At 40.7% G+C, this 16,114-nt stretch overlaps 2 protein-coding genes across 3 annotated transcripts; one reads left to right on the top strand and one right to left on the bottom strand.

Moving 5' to 3' along the window:
- Positions 1 to 538: 538 nt before the first annotated feature.
- coro1a (coronin, actin binding protein, 1A) lies at positions 539 to 8,568 on the top strand. 2 transcript variants are annotated; one of them, XM_086132394.1, is made up of 11 exons: positions 539 to 674; positions 1,783 to 1,989; positions 4,125 to 4,247; positions 4,325 to 4,454; positions 5,629 to 5,810; positions 5,882 to 6,001; positions 6,269 to 6,373; positions 7,498 to 7,643; positions 7,724 to 7,781; positions 7,994 to 8,215; positions 8,321 to 8,568. In XM_086132394.1, exons 2-11 carry the CDS (start codon positions 1,792 to 1,794, stop codon positions 8,411 to 8,413), a joined length of 1,377 nt encoding a protein of 458 aa, XP_085988520.1. In that variant the 5' UTR covers positions 539 to 674; positions 1,783 to 1,791; the 3' UTR covers positions 8,414 to 8,568. The 2 variants fall into 2 exon arrangements, with proteins under 2 accessions (XP_085988520.1, XP_085988521.1); XM_086132395.1 differs by lacking the exon at positions 539 to 674 and adding an exon at positions 1,055 to 1,173.
- Positions 8,569 to 8,625: 57 nt separating this feature from the next.
- cldni (claudin i) lies at positions 8,626 to 14,015 on the bottom strand. The gene is made up of 3 exons (XM_086132396.1): positions 13,864 to 14,015; positions 10,971 to 11,103; positions 8,626 to 10,076 (listed from the first exon to the last, which is right to left on the bottom strand). Exons 2-3 carry the CDS (start codon positions 11,100 to 11,102, stop codon positions 9,573 to 9,575), a joined length of 636 nt encoding a protein of 211 aa, XP_085988522.1. The 5' UTR covers position 11,103; positions 13,864 to 14,015; the 3' UTR covers positions 8,626 to 9,572.
- Between the last annotated feature and the right edge of the window lie 2,099 nt (positions 14,016 to 16,114).

Genomic DNA, 16,114 nt, shown 5'->3' with positions numbered 1-16,114 from the left:
AACCAGAATCAACAGTTTGAAGACAAAGACTTGCCAATCAAGAGCTAAGAGTCAATAAGCTTGACTCCAGAATCAAGAGTCTCATCATATTCAAGACTGGCAGTTGCGGTGCTCAAGCCAGCGTACAGGTTGATTGACATCTTTCGCCTTCACTTTTCCATCAAATTTTCACCTATTAACATTCAGTTTCAGCGCAAAACGTTGACAACACAAGAAATTAAAAGCTGTTGATTTTGAAAGACGCATTCAAAAAACAAGCTCATATCACAAGACGTTTTTTCACACATTTTTACCAGATCTTTCTCTTTTTTCCCCCCCACATACTGTTTTCTCGGCATATGAAAGCTATTGATTATTCTTCTTCAATGTCATTGCAAGAACATGTTAGATTTTTAAAAACGTATTTATGCATTTTTTAAATAACTTTTGGAGCCTTGTTCATTTTGACGTCCTTTCACCGCCGACATCCTGATCTGGTTGCCACGAGATCCCCGCCTACTTCCTGCCACACTTCCTACCCCGCAGCTGGCCTTTTTTGGCGGCGTTCATCAACTTTCTTCTACTTCTTCTTCTTCTTCTTTTTCTTCCTCTTACTGCTCATTCCTGCGACTGCTCCACAACGACAACCACCAGCACGAAGGCCCCTCGCCACCTTCACGACTACCAACCACCAGGTAGGCCTTCATCATCATCGTCATCACCATCATGCACCTGTTTTTTTTTTTGTGTGTGATGGTTTCAGTATGAGTGAGTCCATTTTTAAGACCTACAATGACTGTATTGCATTTCTGGATATATTTGCAGAATTATTATATATGATTGACGTTTGGGAAAGGGTGACGGGGTCATATTTGACTGCTAATTATAACAGCTCCCGAGATTTTTAGTGGTGTTTTAGAGCCTGAGAATGCACACACTCGCCCGCATTTCAAACAACTCCAACGTGATGAACACGGGAAGCTGTTTTGTAAGGTTGTGCCTGTTAATTAAGATTCTGTGGGGGGGGGGGGGGGGGGGGGGGGTGCAGCCACTTTTGAATGAGAACAAGCGTTTGTCTGAAGGAGGAAGTGTGGCGGTTAAGTGACAACACCTCACCATCTTTGGGGCCAACACAAAGGATCATTTTTTGTGTTGGTTTCACCTCTTGATGTATTTTTTTCCCCCCCTTTTACGGTATGTGAATTTTTTGATTTTATACAAGCAGTGAAAGAAGAGAAAGTAGTTACTGAGGTATTGATCTGGATTTAGAGTAATTTAAAACAACTGGAATTGTCGCGCTTATTTTGTGGCGTTGTGCATCACTCTATATGGAGAGAGAGAGAGAGTGAGAGAAAGCGCACGCTCTCCCTATTTTGCCCACCTCACATTTAAAACAATTAGACTTCGAGCTGCTGTTTTGTGAGGGTGTGCATGTAATTATTTAACGTGGGATGTTGGCAGTGTGTGTGCAGGAAGAAGTGTTGTGGTTTAACTGACAACACAGTAGAGCCCTGCAAGGCCTTCACAGAGAATCATCTGTATCATTCATATGTCGTCGTGGTTTTTTTTTTCTAACCTAAAGTGTCCATTTTCCCCTCTGTGTGCATTTTGTGTGTATTTTTTACAAACACACTCACAGGCAGAAAAAAAAAGAAGCGGATGTAGTTGTGAAAGCTGGCCCCGCTTCCTCTTTCACGTCGCTCATAAATGGCCTCATCACTGATGATTGGCTAAAAATAAATAAATAAATTAAAAAGTCACAGTAAAGATGTTTTTTTTTTTTTTTGGGTTGATTCCTACTAGGTCACCGCCATGTCGCGGCAGGTGGTGCGCAGCAGCAAATTCCGCCACGTCTTTGGCCAGGCGGCCAAGGCCGACCACTGTTACGATGACATCCGCATATCCCAGATGACTTGGGACAGCAACTTCTGCTCTGTCAACCCCAAGTTTGTGGCCATGATTGTCGAGGCGAGCGGCGGCGGCGCGTTCATGGTGCTTCCCCTCAACAAGGTGCAATCAAACGTATATTTGTCCCCTTAATGGCCACCGTACTTTCAGCAGTGTTATGCTAGCAAACTAGCTTGGGCAGTATCTACCCATTAAATGCCATAACTCACCTTTGTGACCTCTTTTGTCCCACAAAATATTTTTTATCTTTTTGACTATTATTGGCCACTGTATTTTCCGGTTTACTGCTAGCCTGCATGACACAGTCCCTTGCAATAACAAGTTATATGAAATGATACGAAAAGTTGTATTCAATTCAATTCAATAATCTGATTATTAGCTTTGATGTGAGTGAAGCAGTTTTTATTGAGAACTCACTCACATTATTTCTGAAAATATTATCTCTAATGTCAAGTAAAGACAATTGTCCAAAATGAAAACAAAACAACCTCATTAATGATTGGCTTTGATGAAAGTGATTGAAGGCAAACAACCATTCACACTCAAAATCACACCTACGGGCAAACATTTTGGCGAAGTTTGTCACGTATTTCTGCTACACTGTACTAGCAAACTAGCCTGCTTCCACTATCACTTTTTGGACCAACCAAATGTAGAGAACACATTTTTCGGAGAACAATTTAAACTTCCTGGGAAATTAGTTACGATACATGAACATGAACAACCGTCATCCTAGGCCTTGTAGTATTACTTTAAAATGGAATCATCCCACCCCACCCAAATCAATTTTGTGCCTTGGTGGCCCCCTTAGTTGTGTTAGGCTACTGCTTATGCTAACATTTTATTTATTTATTCTTATTTGTTCCTTCAAGTCCACTATAGTTTGGTTTATTTGAGCTAAAATTTAGTTTATGAAGCCCGTATATTTACTCCTATCATTTTGTCCATTCAAGGGCACCATAGTTTTTGGTACGTTATACTGTTTGTAATTTCTTTACCTTTTCTATGATGAACACTAGGAGTTTTTAGCGGTACCAACATGATCAAACATATTTAGCTGTAAAATGTCTTTAAAATACGCAAACACCACCAATCATGTTGACACTTTGAAGCGAATGTGGAAGTAGGATGGCAACTTGAAGAGTTCTTTTTTTTTTTGGCCTTGTAAAGATGTTTTCACCCTACTGGAGGTCGACGTTGTTCAGTCTCGGCCGGATGTAGCCTCTCCCCCACCTCATCTTTCTTAAGGACAACATACATGTGTGGTGCTGCATTGTTCCTTTAATGCATCTCACGAAACCAATTCTGTCGTAACATTTCTCGAGCGGTAAAGTGAAGCATTTGACAACCACAATAATGTACATCAATTTCTTGCTAGGCAGATTTCATCTGGCCCAAAAATATCTGGCACATTGACCAGTGACAAATTTGATATGTATGTGATGACACATGATAGTTATAGGACAGGGGTGGGCAAACTTTTTGGCTCGGGGGCCGCATTGACTTTTAAAATTTGACAGAAGGGCCAGGTCAGCACGAGCTATGGTACATAAAAAAAAAAACTGCATTTGTTGACAGTCCATATCAAACATCAACAGAACAAAAGCATGAAAGTACGGTATTAATACACTTTTTTTAAATGACAAAAGTGTTGTTGATGACCTTTTTTAGCCTGTGCATCGCTGCAGATGGGTTGTGATCAGACCAGTAGAAGTAGAGCGATACAGAGGTACTAGGTGGTCGAAAAGATTGCCCCGCCCCCCCGTGTTCTGCAACTTCAAGTCAATGCGCCACCTGGCGGTGAAATGCCTGTCATTACAAGTCCAATTGAAATGAATGCAATCATTCACATCGAACCTTAATTGTGGACCAACCTTCGACGGGCCGGATTAAAAAGACCAACGGGCCGGATTCGACCCGCGGGCCGTAGTTTGCCCACCACTGTTATAGGAACTAAAATAGCCACTAAGTGATGCTGGCTTCTGGGGCTGAATTTTCAAAATATCCATCATGTGAATTATTCATTTTGTGTAAAATATCCACTGGAAAGCAAAATGGCAGATTTCCTGTCTCTTTGGGCATTGCTCTTTGAGACTATTTTTGTGTCTATTCATAACAGACATGTCTACCGAATTTCATGAAAATAACTTCCTGGGCTAAATTTTCAAAACCTTCCTGGTGGCACTACCAAGTCAAAAATGATATGACGGCTCACCTACCAACTTGGATGTGTGTAGACTGGTCGTATCGACATGTCCTACCCGACGGTGTGCGGCCATACGGGGCCCGTGCTGGACATCGAGTTTTGCCCCCACAACGACAACATTATTGCGAGCGGCTCTGAGGACTGCAGCGTCATGGTGAGTCCCGTGCTGGTGGTCAACATCTGCCTGTGACAACAGATCTCATTTGAGCTTTCCGTTGTCTTCCTTGACAGATTTGGGAGATCCCAGACTCCGGGCTGATTTCGTCACTAACAGAGCCGGTGGTCAAGCTGGAGGGTCACTCCAAGCGCGTGGGCATCCTCAGCTGGCACCCCACAGCCCACAACGTACTCATGAGTGCAGGTGAGCACAAGCACGGATATACTGGACAAGTCCTACACTTGATCAAGAGCTGAAAAGCTTCAAATCCACCACACAGGCCTCAAATTGGTGTCTTTTATTAAATAGATAAGAATGAAACTGGGATTATCGACTGTACTTTCCAGTCATAATCCATTACAATGGTCAAGAGCTCACGGGTCGCTGATGTAGATGATAAAGAGAAGTTGGCCCAAGACAGAACCCTGGGGGAGACCACAACAAACGGGGCACGAATGTGATTTGATGTCTCAGAAAAAAAATTCCATCTGTTGCTGAACCTAACCCTGAGTCATAAATATGACTTATATTATTATATTCCATTTAATTATTATTATTATTAATGAATGGATAAATTAATTGTTATTTTTAAAACCTGATATGCTGAAGAATAAACAGGGGTAGATTCAGAAATCAATGGAATAAATTCATGTAGAAAATTTTACTTGCATCGCTGATTAAAAAAAAGTAATAAAAAAACTTGTTGACCGGTATTGTTATCAAAAACAAGTCATAATATTCAATAAAGCAATCTAAAATGAAACACATTTAAGGAAATGCAATTAAATAAAATAAAGAAATTACATTTCCAAAGTGATGAAATAAAACCAACTAATATAAATACAATCAAACCAAAATAAATAAAACAAGTAGAGCAAATAAGATGAAACATAAACATAATTTAAAAAAAAGGAAAATTAAAACGAATGAACAAAAAAAAAACTATTCAATCAAACAAGCTAACATGAAAAGCAAACCAAAACACTCAAATAAAATGACTTTAAAAAAATTAAACAAGCCGTAATCATAAAATGACTATCATTTCAAAATGCTACTACTGTACATACATAGATAATATTTTTTACCCAAGGTACAAACTGACAGGTTAGGTAAATAAATACTGTATATATATATATATATATATATATATATATATATACAATATAAAAACCGAGGTGAATGGAATACTTGCGGTTGACGCTGAATCACGACTCGCTTTTAAAAAAAATGGCACCTTCAAATTAATCACGGGACATCTATTGAGCTAGCTAATAGACTCGACGTAATTCAAAAGAAAGCACAACAGTCCCCTCTGGTGGGTGCAGAGGGGCACTACTTTCCCTGCACCTAACGCCAAGCCCTCCTGTTGCTTGGTCAGCCTGCGACAACGTGGTGATCCTGTGGAACGTAGCCCGCGGCCAGGCAGCCGTCAGGATCGACGACTTGCACTCGGACCTGATCTACAGCGCCTGCTGGAACCGTGACGGCTCCAAGATTTTGACCTCCTGCAAGGACAAGATGCTGAGGGTGCTGGACCCTCGCAAGGGCACCGTCCTCGCCGTACGTTGGCTCACCCTCGCCGTTGCCGATGCGTCCACCTCCTCCAAGGTCCGACTGTTCCTTCTTCGTAGGAGAAGGAGAAACCTCACGAGGGTTCCAGGCCGGTCCGCGCCGTGTGGGTGTCGGACAGGAGGATCCTCACCACTGGCTTCAGTAGGATGAGCGAGCGACAGGTGGCGCTGTGGGACCTGGTGAGTCCTGATGGGCCTCCTCTGAAAGGCTTTTTTTTTTTGGGTTTAAAAAAAAAGACATTTTCAATGCAGAGATGTCAGAATGTCCCTATTCTTATATAACATGTTAATGATAGGTCGACGTTATATATATATCATGTTAATGTTATATAAGAATGTGTTGTGTAATATTTGTCCTTCAAAACTGCCCTCTATTTCAACAAGTAAAAATGATTGTTGGTCCTGGCCCATCTGTCAATGTTTTTAATCATCAAGTTCTTGTCTCAGGAAGACTTTGGCTCACCGCTGACCCTGCAAGAACTGGACACCAGCAGCGGCGTCCTCCTGCCATTCTTCGATCCGGACACTGGCGTGGTCTACCTCTGCGGCAAGGTCACAATCTCTCCCTTTGCTGTCGGGCATGATTAGGAAGTTAATTTGTTCCATGCTCAGCCTTGTGAACAAACTTAATGCATTTTCCCATTCTATCTTCCAGCCCCACCAAAAAGTACATTAAAAAAAATCTGCACTGCCGTTAATAAAGAAAAAATGTACTGTAGCCTATTGTACAAAAGCAAAGAGAATATGAGGACATCAATTGATTATATAAAGTGTCATTACCATCTCACTATAGTACAATATTCGGGACAATAGTAAAAAAAAAATTTAAAAAGTAATTGACGACCTCCCAAAAATGATGCCACAAGGTGGTGACAAAGCATTACCTTTCTCAAAATGAACCTCCTCAACTGATTTCAACAGTTTCTTGACAGCAAAAAGCCACAAGGTGGCTGCAAAGCACTTTTTTTTTCTTCTCGGTCAAACTCCTCATTTGACATCAACAGAAAAATGCAGAAAAATGACACAAGATGACAGGAAAGTGCTACTTTAATACAATACAATGCAACGGTAACGTGTAAATGAACATCCGCAACTCACTTCAACAAAGTTGCCTAGCACCACAATGCCACAAGATGTCGTCAAACTGCTACTTTTGTCTCCTCCATTAACCTAAACATAGTTCCTGGACACCAAGATGGCGGCAAAGTGCTATTTTCGTTTAAATGAAACTCCACTACTCACTTCATAGTAATTCCTTGCCATACATATGCTCCAAGATGGCAGCAAAGTTAGTTACTTGGCACCAATATGCCAGAGCATGGTGTCAAAATGCTTGTTTTGGCTAAATGAAACTCCTCAACTCATCTTAAAATACAGTAGATTCTGGGTAACACCATAGCGGCAAAGTGCTATTTTGTTCAAATGAACCTTCACAACTTACTTCAACATAGTTCCTTGGCACCCAAAAGCTATAAGATGGTGACAAAGTGCTCCTTTTGCGTAAATGAAAGACCTCAACTAACTTCAACATTGTTCCTTGGCACCAAGATGCCACAAGATGGCGTCAAACTCATACTTAATACAACTAATTAATGCCTTGTCCTGGGCATGAAAGCAGTAAAAGATGATTTCTTTTGATCCTTGCTCAATATGAAAATATTGGCTTGAAACTGCAGGGTGACAGCAGCATCCGCTACTTTGAAGTGACGGAGGAAGCGCCCTACGTGCACTACCTGTCCATGTACAGCAGCAAGGAGAGCCAGAAGGGCATGGGCTACATGACCAAGAGGGGCCTGGAAGTCAATAAGTGCGAGATTGCCAGGTAGCGTCTTGTTAGCATGTTAGCATCACACTCCAGGAAGTCTTCTCCCACACGTCAAGGTTGCTCTTTGTCGCCGGCAGGTTCTACAAACTCCACGAGAGGAAGTGCGAGCCCATCGTCATGACGGTGCCCAGGAAGGTGACGGAGTCATACACTCAATTTTATGACATGCTATCGATAGGCAATGTCGGTGGAGGGCAAGTGGACAAAATTGATATCGTGATATGTCGTATCGTTGATAGGGGACCAAATATCGGGATCATAACCTCTCATATCACTGAGTGGGTCTACGTATCGATATCATGATGTTTCGCCACAGTATTGATACGATTTTTTTCTTCCCTGCACAGTCGGACCTCTTCCAGGAGGACCTGTATCCCGACACCATCGGTCCGGAACCTTCCGCAGAAGCCGACGACTGGTTTGGGGGCAAAGACGCGCCGCCCCTGCTCATCTCACTCAAAGATGGCTTTGTGACCACCACCAAGACCAAAGAGTTCAAAGTTCATAAGAGTCTCCTCAAGACCACCGTGGCCTCAGCTGGCTCCACTCACGTCGATGGCGGCGCGGGGGTGAGAAGTTGCCGTTTATTTTCATGATTTCAATTAATTGAACTAAAATGTCCTAAAATGCTGTCATATTTGAGTCGTTTTAATTTTATTGACACTTATTTTCAGGATGTGTCGGCTCTGAGGCGGGAGTTGTCGGCTATGAAAGCATCACTGGAGGAGCTGAGAAATCGTGTGAGCTCGCTGGAGAACAAACATTAAACCATCAGGATTCTTTTTGTTTTCTACACAAGAAATAAATAATAGAAAGATAACTAAAGAAATATAAAAAGAAACCCACTCCAGGCTCACGTTTGTTGGTCCAATTTTATTTTAATATATACTACTTGAAATAAAATCAATATTTTTCGACCATTCATGTGTGTGTGCGTGTGTGTGCGTGCGTGTGTGTGTTTTAATACAGAATCGCAACATTTGTTTAAAAAAAATATTTAATCACTTGCACTTGTCATTGTACAAAACTCTTACTTTGAGGTCAAGTACTATTTGCATTAGATAAAATACTAACAGCATCATAGCAACAGATTACAGATAGCATTGAGGAGGATTTTACATTTTGTCATTCAGTCGGCTAATGTTTTTAATTAGAACTGATGAAATGTTAACAACAACAAAAAAAAAAGCAAACAAAGCCCTCAGGCAAATTGCAGTTTACATTCTGCCATGGAGCCAGGTACTATTTGGAATGAGAAGGAATCAAATGCTAAAATGCTAGCAGTTGGTACACTAACAGTGACAAAGATATGGAGTATGGAAAATGCAACATGGATTTTCTGTTCATTTTGCCCTTTAGTAAGTTTACTTTTCATATAAAATTTTGAATTTTGAACATGCTAGCAGTTGGTCCGACGACATTTATCCACTTAGCCTGTTAGCAATCCAAGTACAGAAAGATCTTAGGCTTATCGCAAAGGATTTTACATGTTGCCTTATACTGTAGTTGGGTAAGTTGTTTGACTGAATTGGTCGCTAACATGCAAGCAGTTGGTAAGCCAACATATAACGACATAGCAACCAACTACAAAGAGACGAGGTGGATTATTTCTTGCTCTGTAGACAGATACTATTTAGAATGGCTAATATGCAAAAAATTGCTAAGCTAACTAAAATGGCAAGACAGCAACCTGAGTACAAAAAGCGCTAGGGGCAATCGCTGATGAGAAGTAAGCAGATGTTAACATGCTAGCAGTTTTTTTTTTTTTTTACAGTTAACTTGATTGGAACAAAATCCAAATGTACATTTTGATCCCCTCACCACACAAAAAGAAACATTTTAATGTCACTCGTTGACTATGTACAGAGGAGTAAAGCTAAAGCGGCTAATGGACCTCCGGCCGCAATCGGACAGATTCTTTCCGGCTCACACGTAGTTCTTGCTGGGTGCGGAGGCGCTGTTGCTGTAGTACTTGGCCGTGCCCCCGGAGCCTCCCGATTTGGGCCTACTGAAGCAGCACAGGAGCCCCCCGCCCAGGAGGAGTAGGACCCCGCCCGCCCAGCCCACGTAGATACACGCTCCCATCTCGCGCTTCTGCGTGGCGGGCACCAGGGGATTGTTAAAGTCCTGAATGATCTTGTGGGCTGACCAGCTGACGGGTATGATTAGAACAAGGCCGGCCAGGAGCAAGCCCACCCCGGCCACCAGGCTGATCTTGGGCTTGGCGTCTTCGTTCTCCACGCAGGTGGTGAAGTCAGCCCCGCAGAACAGGATCAAGAGGCTGAGGCCGGCCAGCATGCAGCTGATGATGGTCATGGCACGGGCCGCCTGCAGGTCCGAGGCCAGGATCAGCAATGAGTCGTAGTTCTTGCACTGCTGCTGGCCTGTACTCTGCACAGCGCACGACTTCCACAGGCCCTCCTGGTGGCTCTGAACGCGCACAAAAATCAAACATCACTGTAAATTACAACACGTAGTAAAATGTACTGTATTCATTATTCCATTGCTCATTTTAGATAGTGGTACTTTCCACCTTCTTCAGTAGGGGGCACTGTAGAATATACCATATTGGCCCGAGTATAAGACGGTGTTTTTTGCATTGAAATAAGACTGAAAAAGTGGGGGTCGTCTTATATTCGGGGTCTAGACATTATACCCATCCACGACGCTAGATGGCGCCAAATATCATTGAAGCGAATGCTTAATTTAACTCCCCAGGCCAAAGTGAACCCCTGTCACGAAGAATAAAAATAAAAATAGCGGTAGCACGAAGAAGAAAAATAAAAACTAGTGGAAAAAAAAGAAAAGAGAAGAAAATAATGGAAGAGATGGAGAAACGTAGCAACAATCTGGAGAAAAGTGTGTCAAAGATCGGCCAGGTTAACCGGCAGCTGAGGAGAAGTTATGATGTAATTTACATTTCAAAAACCAGAAGCCATTCATTTACAAATGTGATTGCACTTTATATTTACATATTTACATGTTCAGACATTAAGATTTGAATGAGGCAAAATAACATGCTTTTTCTCTCAAATATATTGTTATAATCATTTGTTTCATATGTACTGTAATTATTTTCTGTATAAAAATTCATTTGGTGTTCAAAAAGTTTTTTTTCAAACTTGAGTTTGAACAAGGGGGGGTCGTCTTATAATCAGGGCCGTCTTATATTCGGGCCAATATGGTAGAATACTGTAATCAATGCTCTCTTTGATTTTATCTTCTAGTTGCAAAGCAATTTTTCCGATTGTAATTCAAATCCAATTTGCCGCTTTTCAACTTGAAAGTACAGTACTTCCTGTGCAGGTGTGAAGAAGAACGTACCTGGGCGGTGATGATGGCTGCGCCTGTGAAGGAAGAAACCTTCCAGCGGGGGACGGCGCAGCACACGATGGCCCCGATTAGGCCCAGGATCCCCAGGCCCACGCACACGATCTGAACGCCCATTGATCCCATTCTGACAAAAAGGAGGTCAAAGCTTAGCACGCACAAGGTCCAAAAAACACACAAACTCATTGCAGGGCCCAGAGGCGTGTTTGCTTTGGTTTAGTTTAGCTAATCTTACTTTAGGTTAATTTAGCTTAGTTTAGTTTATTTTAGCTTAGTTTACCTTAGCTTAGCTTATTTTAGCTTTATTTTGTGGGGCTCCATCTTTTCAGGTGAAGGTTTTTAAATGTGAATATTTATTGTCTACTGAAAAGTGTGAATTTGACAACATTTTCCTCTTTGCAGCTAAAACCGCCCTTCAAATCCTACTTGAGGATGATAATCAAACAAGTGAATCATCTCAACGATTTTCATGTAAGTGATCAGAATTTTAACTCACTGACTGACTGCCAGATATTTAAAACATTTCACCTTATTTTTCACGACCTAGAAAATATTGCCTTCTGTCATCCTTTCAGAACCAAATCTACCAAAATGTTATGATCTTTTTTTTAACCAGCAATAGAATCGGTTGGTTGAACCAAAACGTCTCTGACCAAAACAGCAGAGAAACAGTAACTTTGGAGCAAATATACTGTATATATTTTTTCCTGCTTTTGTGAAGGCATAAATTATAAAACAACAAAAATAAGATTGAGGAAGGGCTTTTGATGGCAAAATTACAAAGAGGGTTTATCTCTTGCTCTTGTCGGTTTTATCACCATGAAAAAGGTCGAAACTTGAAAGCTTTTTTTTTACCCCTCAAGCTTGCTGGGATTACTCGCTTCGTTTTCCTCACAATGTGGCAACAAGCTGTTCATTGCTGCCCTCTTCCTGAATCTGGTCTGCACATGAGCAGTAAGATGGAATAGTCCATTGCATGAGATGAGAGGCATGTTTTTTTTTTGAAGCACGTGAATTAATAATTGCTTTAAATTGAAGAAAACTTTATCAATCCGTTTTTAGGAAATGTTTAGGGGCTCCTGTAAATCTCGAGCCGAAGCGTATTAAGCCACGTGTGCTAGAAGCTCATTTGAGTGTTTTCCATTCAAAAATGGAATGTCAAGGGTGGTGCCATGCACATTGAGAAAGACAAGATCTCACACACACACACACACTCACACAGAGTGTCGTGCAGCTTTGGGCTACGTTTTCAATTGAGCGCATGTCTGAACAGGCCCGCTGGCTGTTACTTCTCCACCCATTAGAAGCACAAAACCGCTCCCTAGCACCCAAAAGTCCAAAAAAAAAAAAAAACTAAAGAGGCATGAAACATTGCCGTTTTAAGACATATTTCTGATATGGTTACTCCCCAAAACTTTTTTTTTCTCAAAATTGAGGAATCATTATGGATAGGTGACAATAGAAGATGAAGGAAGCAAGTGACTTGTGCTGCTCTTCAAATTTGTTGCCTTCTATCCGTCTTCTTCTTCTTCTTCTCATACTTTCGATTGAGATTCTTGGTTTGGTTTGTTTATTGAACATAAAACATATGCAGTAATAATTTGACAGAAAATAAGGTAAATAAAATAGTAAAAAGGAAAGAGAAATCAGTCATCATTCAACACAGTTATGTTCAAGGGAGTAGGAAGAAGTAAAGAACTGATGAAGATGAAGAGGAAAAATCCTCATCAACAGAGCTCATCTAGCTCCATGAAGTTCACTGAAAAAAATTGGTGTGCTGAATTTACTCAACTTTATTTTGTCAAGGGCACGGTGAGCAACCGGTTTACGTGTCTGCCTCACAGTGCAGAGGTATGAGGTTCGATTCCGGCTCCGGCCTTTCTATGTGTAATTTGCATGTTCTCCCCGTGCCAGTGTGGGTTTTCTCTGAGTACTCCAGTTTCCTCCCGCTCATGGAACACTGGAAATTGTCCCCAGGTGTGAGTATTGAGTGCGAATGGTTGTTTGTCTCTGTGTGCCTTGCGATTGGCTGGCAATCAGTTCAGTAGCCCGCCTATTGCTCGACGACAGGTGGGATAGGCTCAAGCATGCCCGTGACCCTCGTGAGAATAAGCAGATTAGAAAATGGAGGGGTGGATATTTGCTCAAGTGGTTACACACAATAGTGTCATCTGGATTCAGGTAAATTTTTACGTTGATGTACAGTCCATTCCATTTTTTTAATCTAAATCCAACTGATTTTATTTCATGCAAACACTTGATGAAATAAAATTGAGTATTTCAACAGACCATTTTTTTTCTGTGTACTTTTTTTTGTTTCTAGTTTGCATTGTTTTTAATTCATAATCTTGTTGAATTTTATTTTTTGTTGAGGTTGTTTTCATTTTGTTAACTTATTTTTTCACTATTTGGTTTTAAGTTTGTTAGGAAAAAATACATTTTCTAAAAAAAGTATATTATTAGTTATTGCAGTTACCTTTTTGCTTTTAGTTTTTATTTTTCCCCAGGGTTTTTTTCCCATCTTCTATAAATTGACTTTAATGTAATTTAAAAAAATGTATGTTGGAATCTTATTTATCCCTTTTTTTCTTTTACAGTAAACATAAAATCTTTATTTTTTTTAGTTTGGGGTTTTAATCTTTTTTTTAAATTAATGTTATATGGTATTTTTTTTCTTTCTATGAGCTGAGGGAAAGCGATTCATCTTGGACCAAAATGAGACCCGCCTGGGGTGCAAACATTGTTATTAGCAAAAAAATAAAATAAATAAAAGTTAACACTTGATCTTTTTTGGGTCCAAATTGATACAGTTTTTAAAATAAATACTATTGAAACATCCTTTTAAAATAACTTAACACTCATTATATGGGGAAAGAAATGGCCTTACCTTGGATGAAATGTGAGTTTAAAGATGTTTTTCTTGACTATTTCTTTGTCTTCTTGTTGTTTGGCGCCCTGCTGGGATTGTGTGGCGATGCTGGGACAAGATGGAGTATTTGTACAAGAATGTGATGTGCAGGGTGGGGTCCTGCCGACCGCGAACCTGCAAACCAGACTGGACTTGTCCTCCCCTCTTCTTCTTCACTTTTTGATGCCACGGAAAAAAGAGAGAGAGAGAGAGAGAGAGAGAGAGAAGAAAAAAACGCCCTAGGCTCCTGACAAACTTGAATGTAAAAAAGAAAACGTCACACTTTTTCTCCTTCAATAAGCTTTTGTGATGCCAACAAACCAGCAGAAAGTATTTGGGTCTCATGATGCTCATGATTCTGTTTGACTCTGATTTTTGTGCAGACAAAGTTTACAAATACAAGCTAGGCCACTGAACATGGTAAGCCATGACACACACACACACACACACACACACACATACATTGCCACCCACTTTCGAAACTGATGACAAACGAAAGGTTGTGATGTCACAGTTTCGTGGTGGTTGTGGGAAAGACGTTTGTGTTGCTTGCTGGAAGAGTCAAGATTGTGAAATGGGACGCATCATTAGATACACCAGCTCATGAGATCCAAACAAGGGGTCATAGAGAGTATTCATTCATGTGTTTGCACGGCATTGTTTGATTTTTTTTAATACAGACATTAAAACACCGCAAAAAAATATTGTACCGTAATTCAAAATACAAATATAGGGAAATACAGTGGTTAAATGTATTACACGTACAAGTTAAATAAAAAATTTTACCTAAATAAATAGTTGAAAATAAACAGTTAAAATATTTAATGCAGATGTATTAAGAAAAGAAAACCTTTATTAGTCTCGCAATGGAGAAATTCCCGATTCACAGCAGCAAAGTAATGAAAGGAAGAAGTAGAACAACAAAATATAGGAGCTGCTGGAAAGGCAGCCACTCCACGGCGCCATTTTGAAGTCAAAATGACAAAAATAACACAACACAACACATAGGACACAGACAGTCGTGCAATCTTCACCACTTTTCTGCATACACTTTGTTGTCTGAAGCAGTTATAGATGAAAGAGGAGAGGATCAAAGTGTCCTTTCACCAGTGGATCAGAGACGTCATGCTGAAAATGTGCACACGTCTGCTACAAGCTAAGGTTTGAAAGCAAAAACGAAGCTGTAGCGTCCATTGATGAAAAAGAGATTGGCTCACATCTCCTGTCCCATGTAAATCCACTTCAATTCCAAGCCGCGACTCCCAGTTCCACATCCGCATCGGTGCTCCGCGCTAACGCTCCTTTCTTCTCATCGTCGGCTCCTCAAGCCTTACATCCATCCAGCCGCAGACCGTTCAACAGCACAGATCTCTCCCCTGTACTGTATATTTCAAGAGTTAACTGAACTCAACAAATGTACTTTAAGCTATGCTTTGGGTACCGATTAATGTGAAGGTCTACCAGTTTGATACCCACTTCTGAAATATCAAATTATCTTTAGTAATATTTAATTATGACAAGACACTGATCATGTGAATGCTTTCTCACAATAATTAAGAAACATGCATATAATTATGCAACATTCTATAAACTATGCCAGTGTTTACATTTTACTTGTTTTATTTCTACAACATTCCTGGACACAAGTTTCTCTCTTTGAATAGGATTACTGAAATCAACTTTTTCATGATATTCAAATTTTTTGACAAGCACCCGTGTATGTCCATGTGTGTGTGTGTGTGTGTGTGTGTGTTCTAAATCTACAAATATGGGACATACATACACATCTAAAAAACTATGATGTGTGTATGACAAAGCATATGTAGTATGTCATCATTGCAATAAGTGAACATTGCCAATGTGTCATTGATACAAGAAAAAGTCCTGACCTAATAACGTCACAATGTCTCTTTCCTTAAAACGCTTACGCCACCGTCACGACTGGCTTTTCGTATCACTGGAACGTCAGCAACGTCATAAGTGGCAACTTTGATGTCAAAGGCAAATTGGATGCTTGTACAATTTGGTTTCTACACGCAAGATGGCGCCCTTCGAGTTTCGCATTGGACACCACTATATTGACGCGATTGACGTCTCCAAGGGGCGGGGCGTGCTCTTTCAACCCAATCCACGATGCCGCCAATCATAGTGCAGCGTGTAAACGCCTTCGTCCAATCATGATTTAAGAATCTGATGACGTCATTCAGTTTGATTCCGGCCCTCTTCGACG

Source organism: Hippocampus guttulatus, chromosome 16 (genome assembly GCF_054856545.1).
Source record: "Hippocampus guttulatus isolate MCC_2025c chromosome 16, RoL_Hgut_1.0, whole genome shotgun sequence".
Taxonomy (NCBI): domain Eukaryota; kingdom Metazoa; phylum Chordata; class Actinopteri; order Syngnathiformes; family Syngnathidae; genus Hippocampus; species Hippocampus guttulatus.
This window is presented reverse-complemented; position numbering and strand designations above follow the sequence as displayed.

Coding starts and splice junctions, on each gene's coding strand:
- coro1a (XM_086132394.1), top strand. CDS start 1,792: ATGTCGCGGCAGGTGGTGCGCAGCAGCAAATTCCGCCACGTCTTTGGC. Junction 1,990..4,124: donor TGGTGCTTCCCCTCAACAAG/GTGCAATCAAAC, acceptor GGATGTGTGTAG/ACTGGTCGTATCGACATGTC. Junction 7,644..7,723: donor AATAAGTGCGAGATTGCCAG/GTAGCGTCTTGT, acceptor TGTCGCCGGCAG/GTTCTACAAACTCCACGAGA.
- cldni (XM_086132396.1), bottom strand. CDS start 11,102: ATGGGATCAATGGGCGTTCAGATCGTGTGCGTGGGCCTGGGGATCCTG. Junction 10,077..10,970: donor CAGCCATCATCACCGCCCAG/GTACGTTCTTCT, acceptor GTGCGCGTTCAG/AGCCACCAGGAGGGCCTGTG.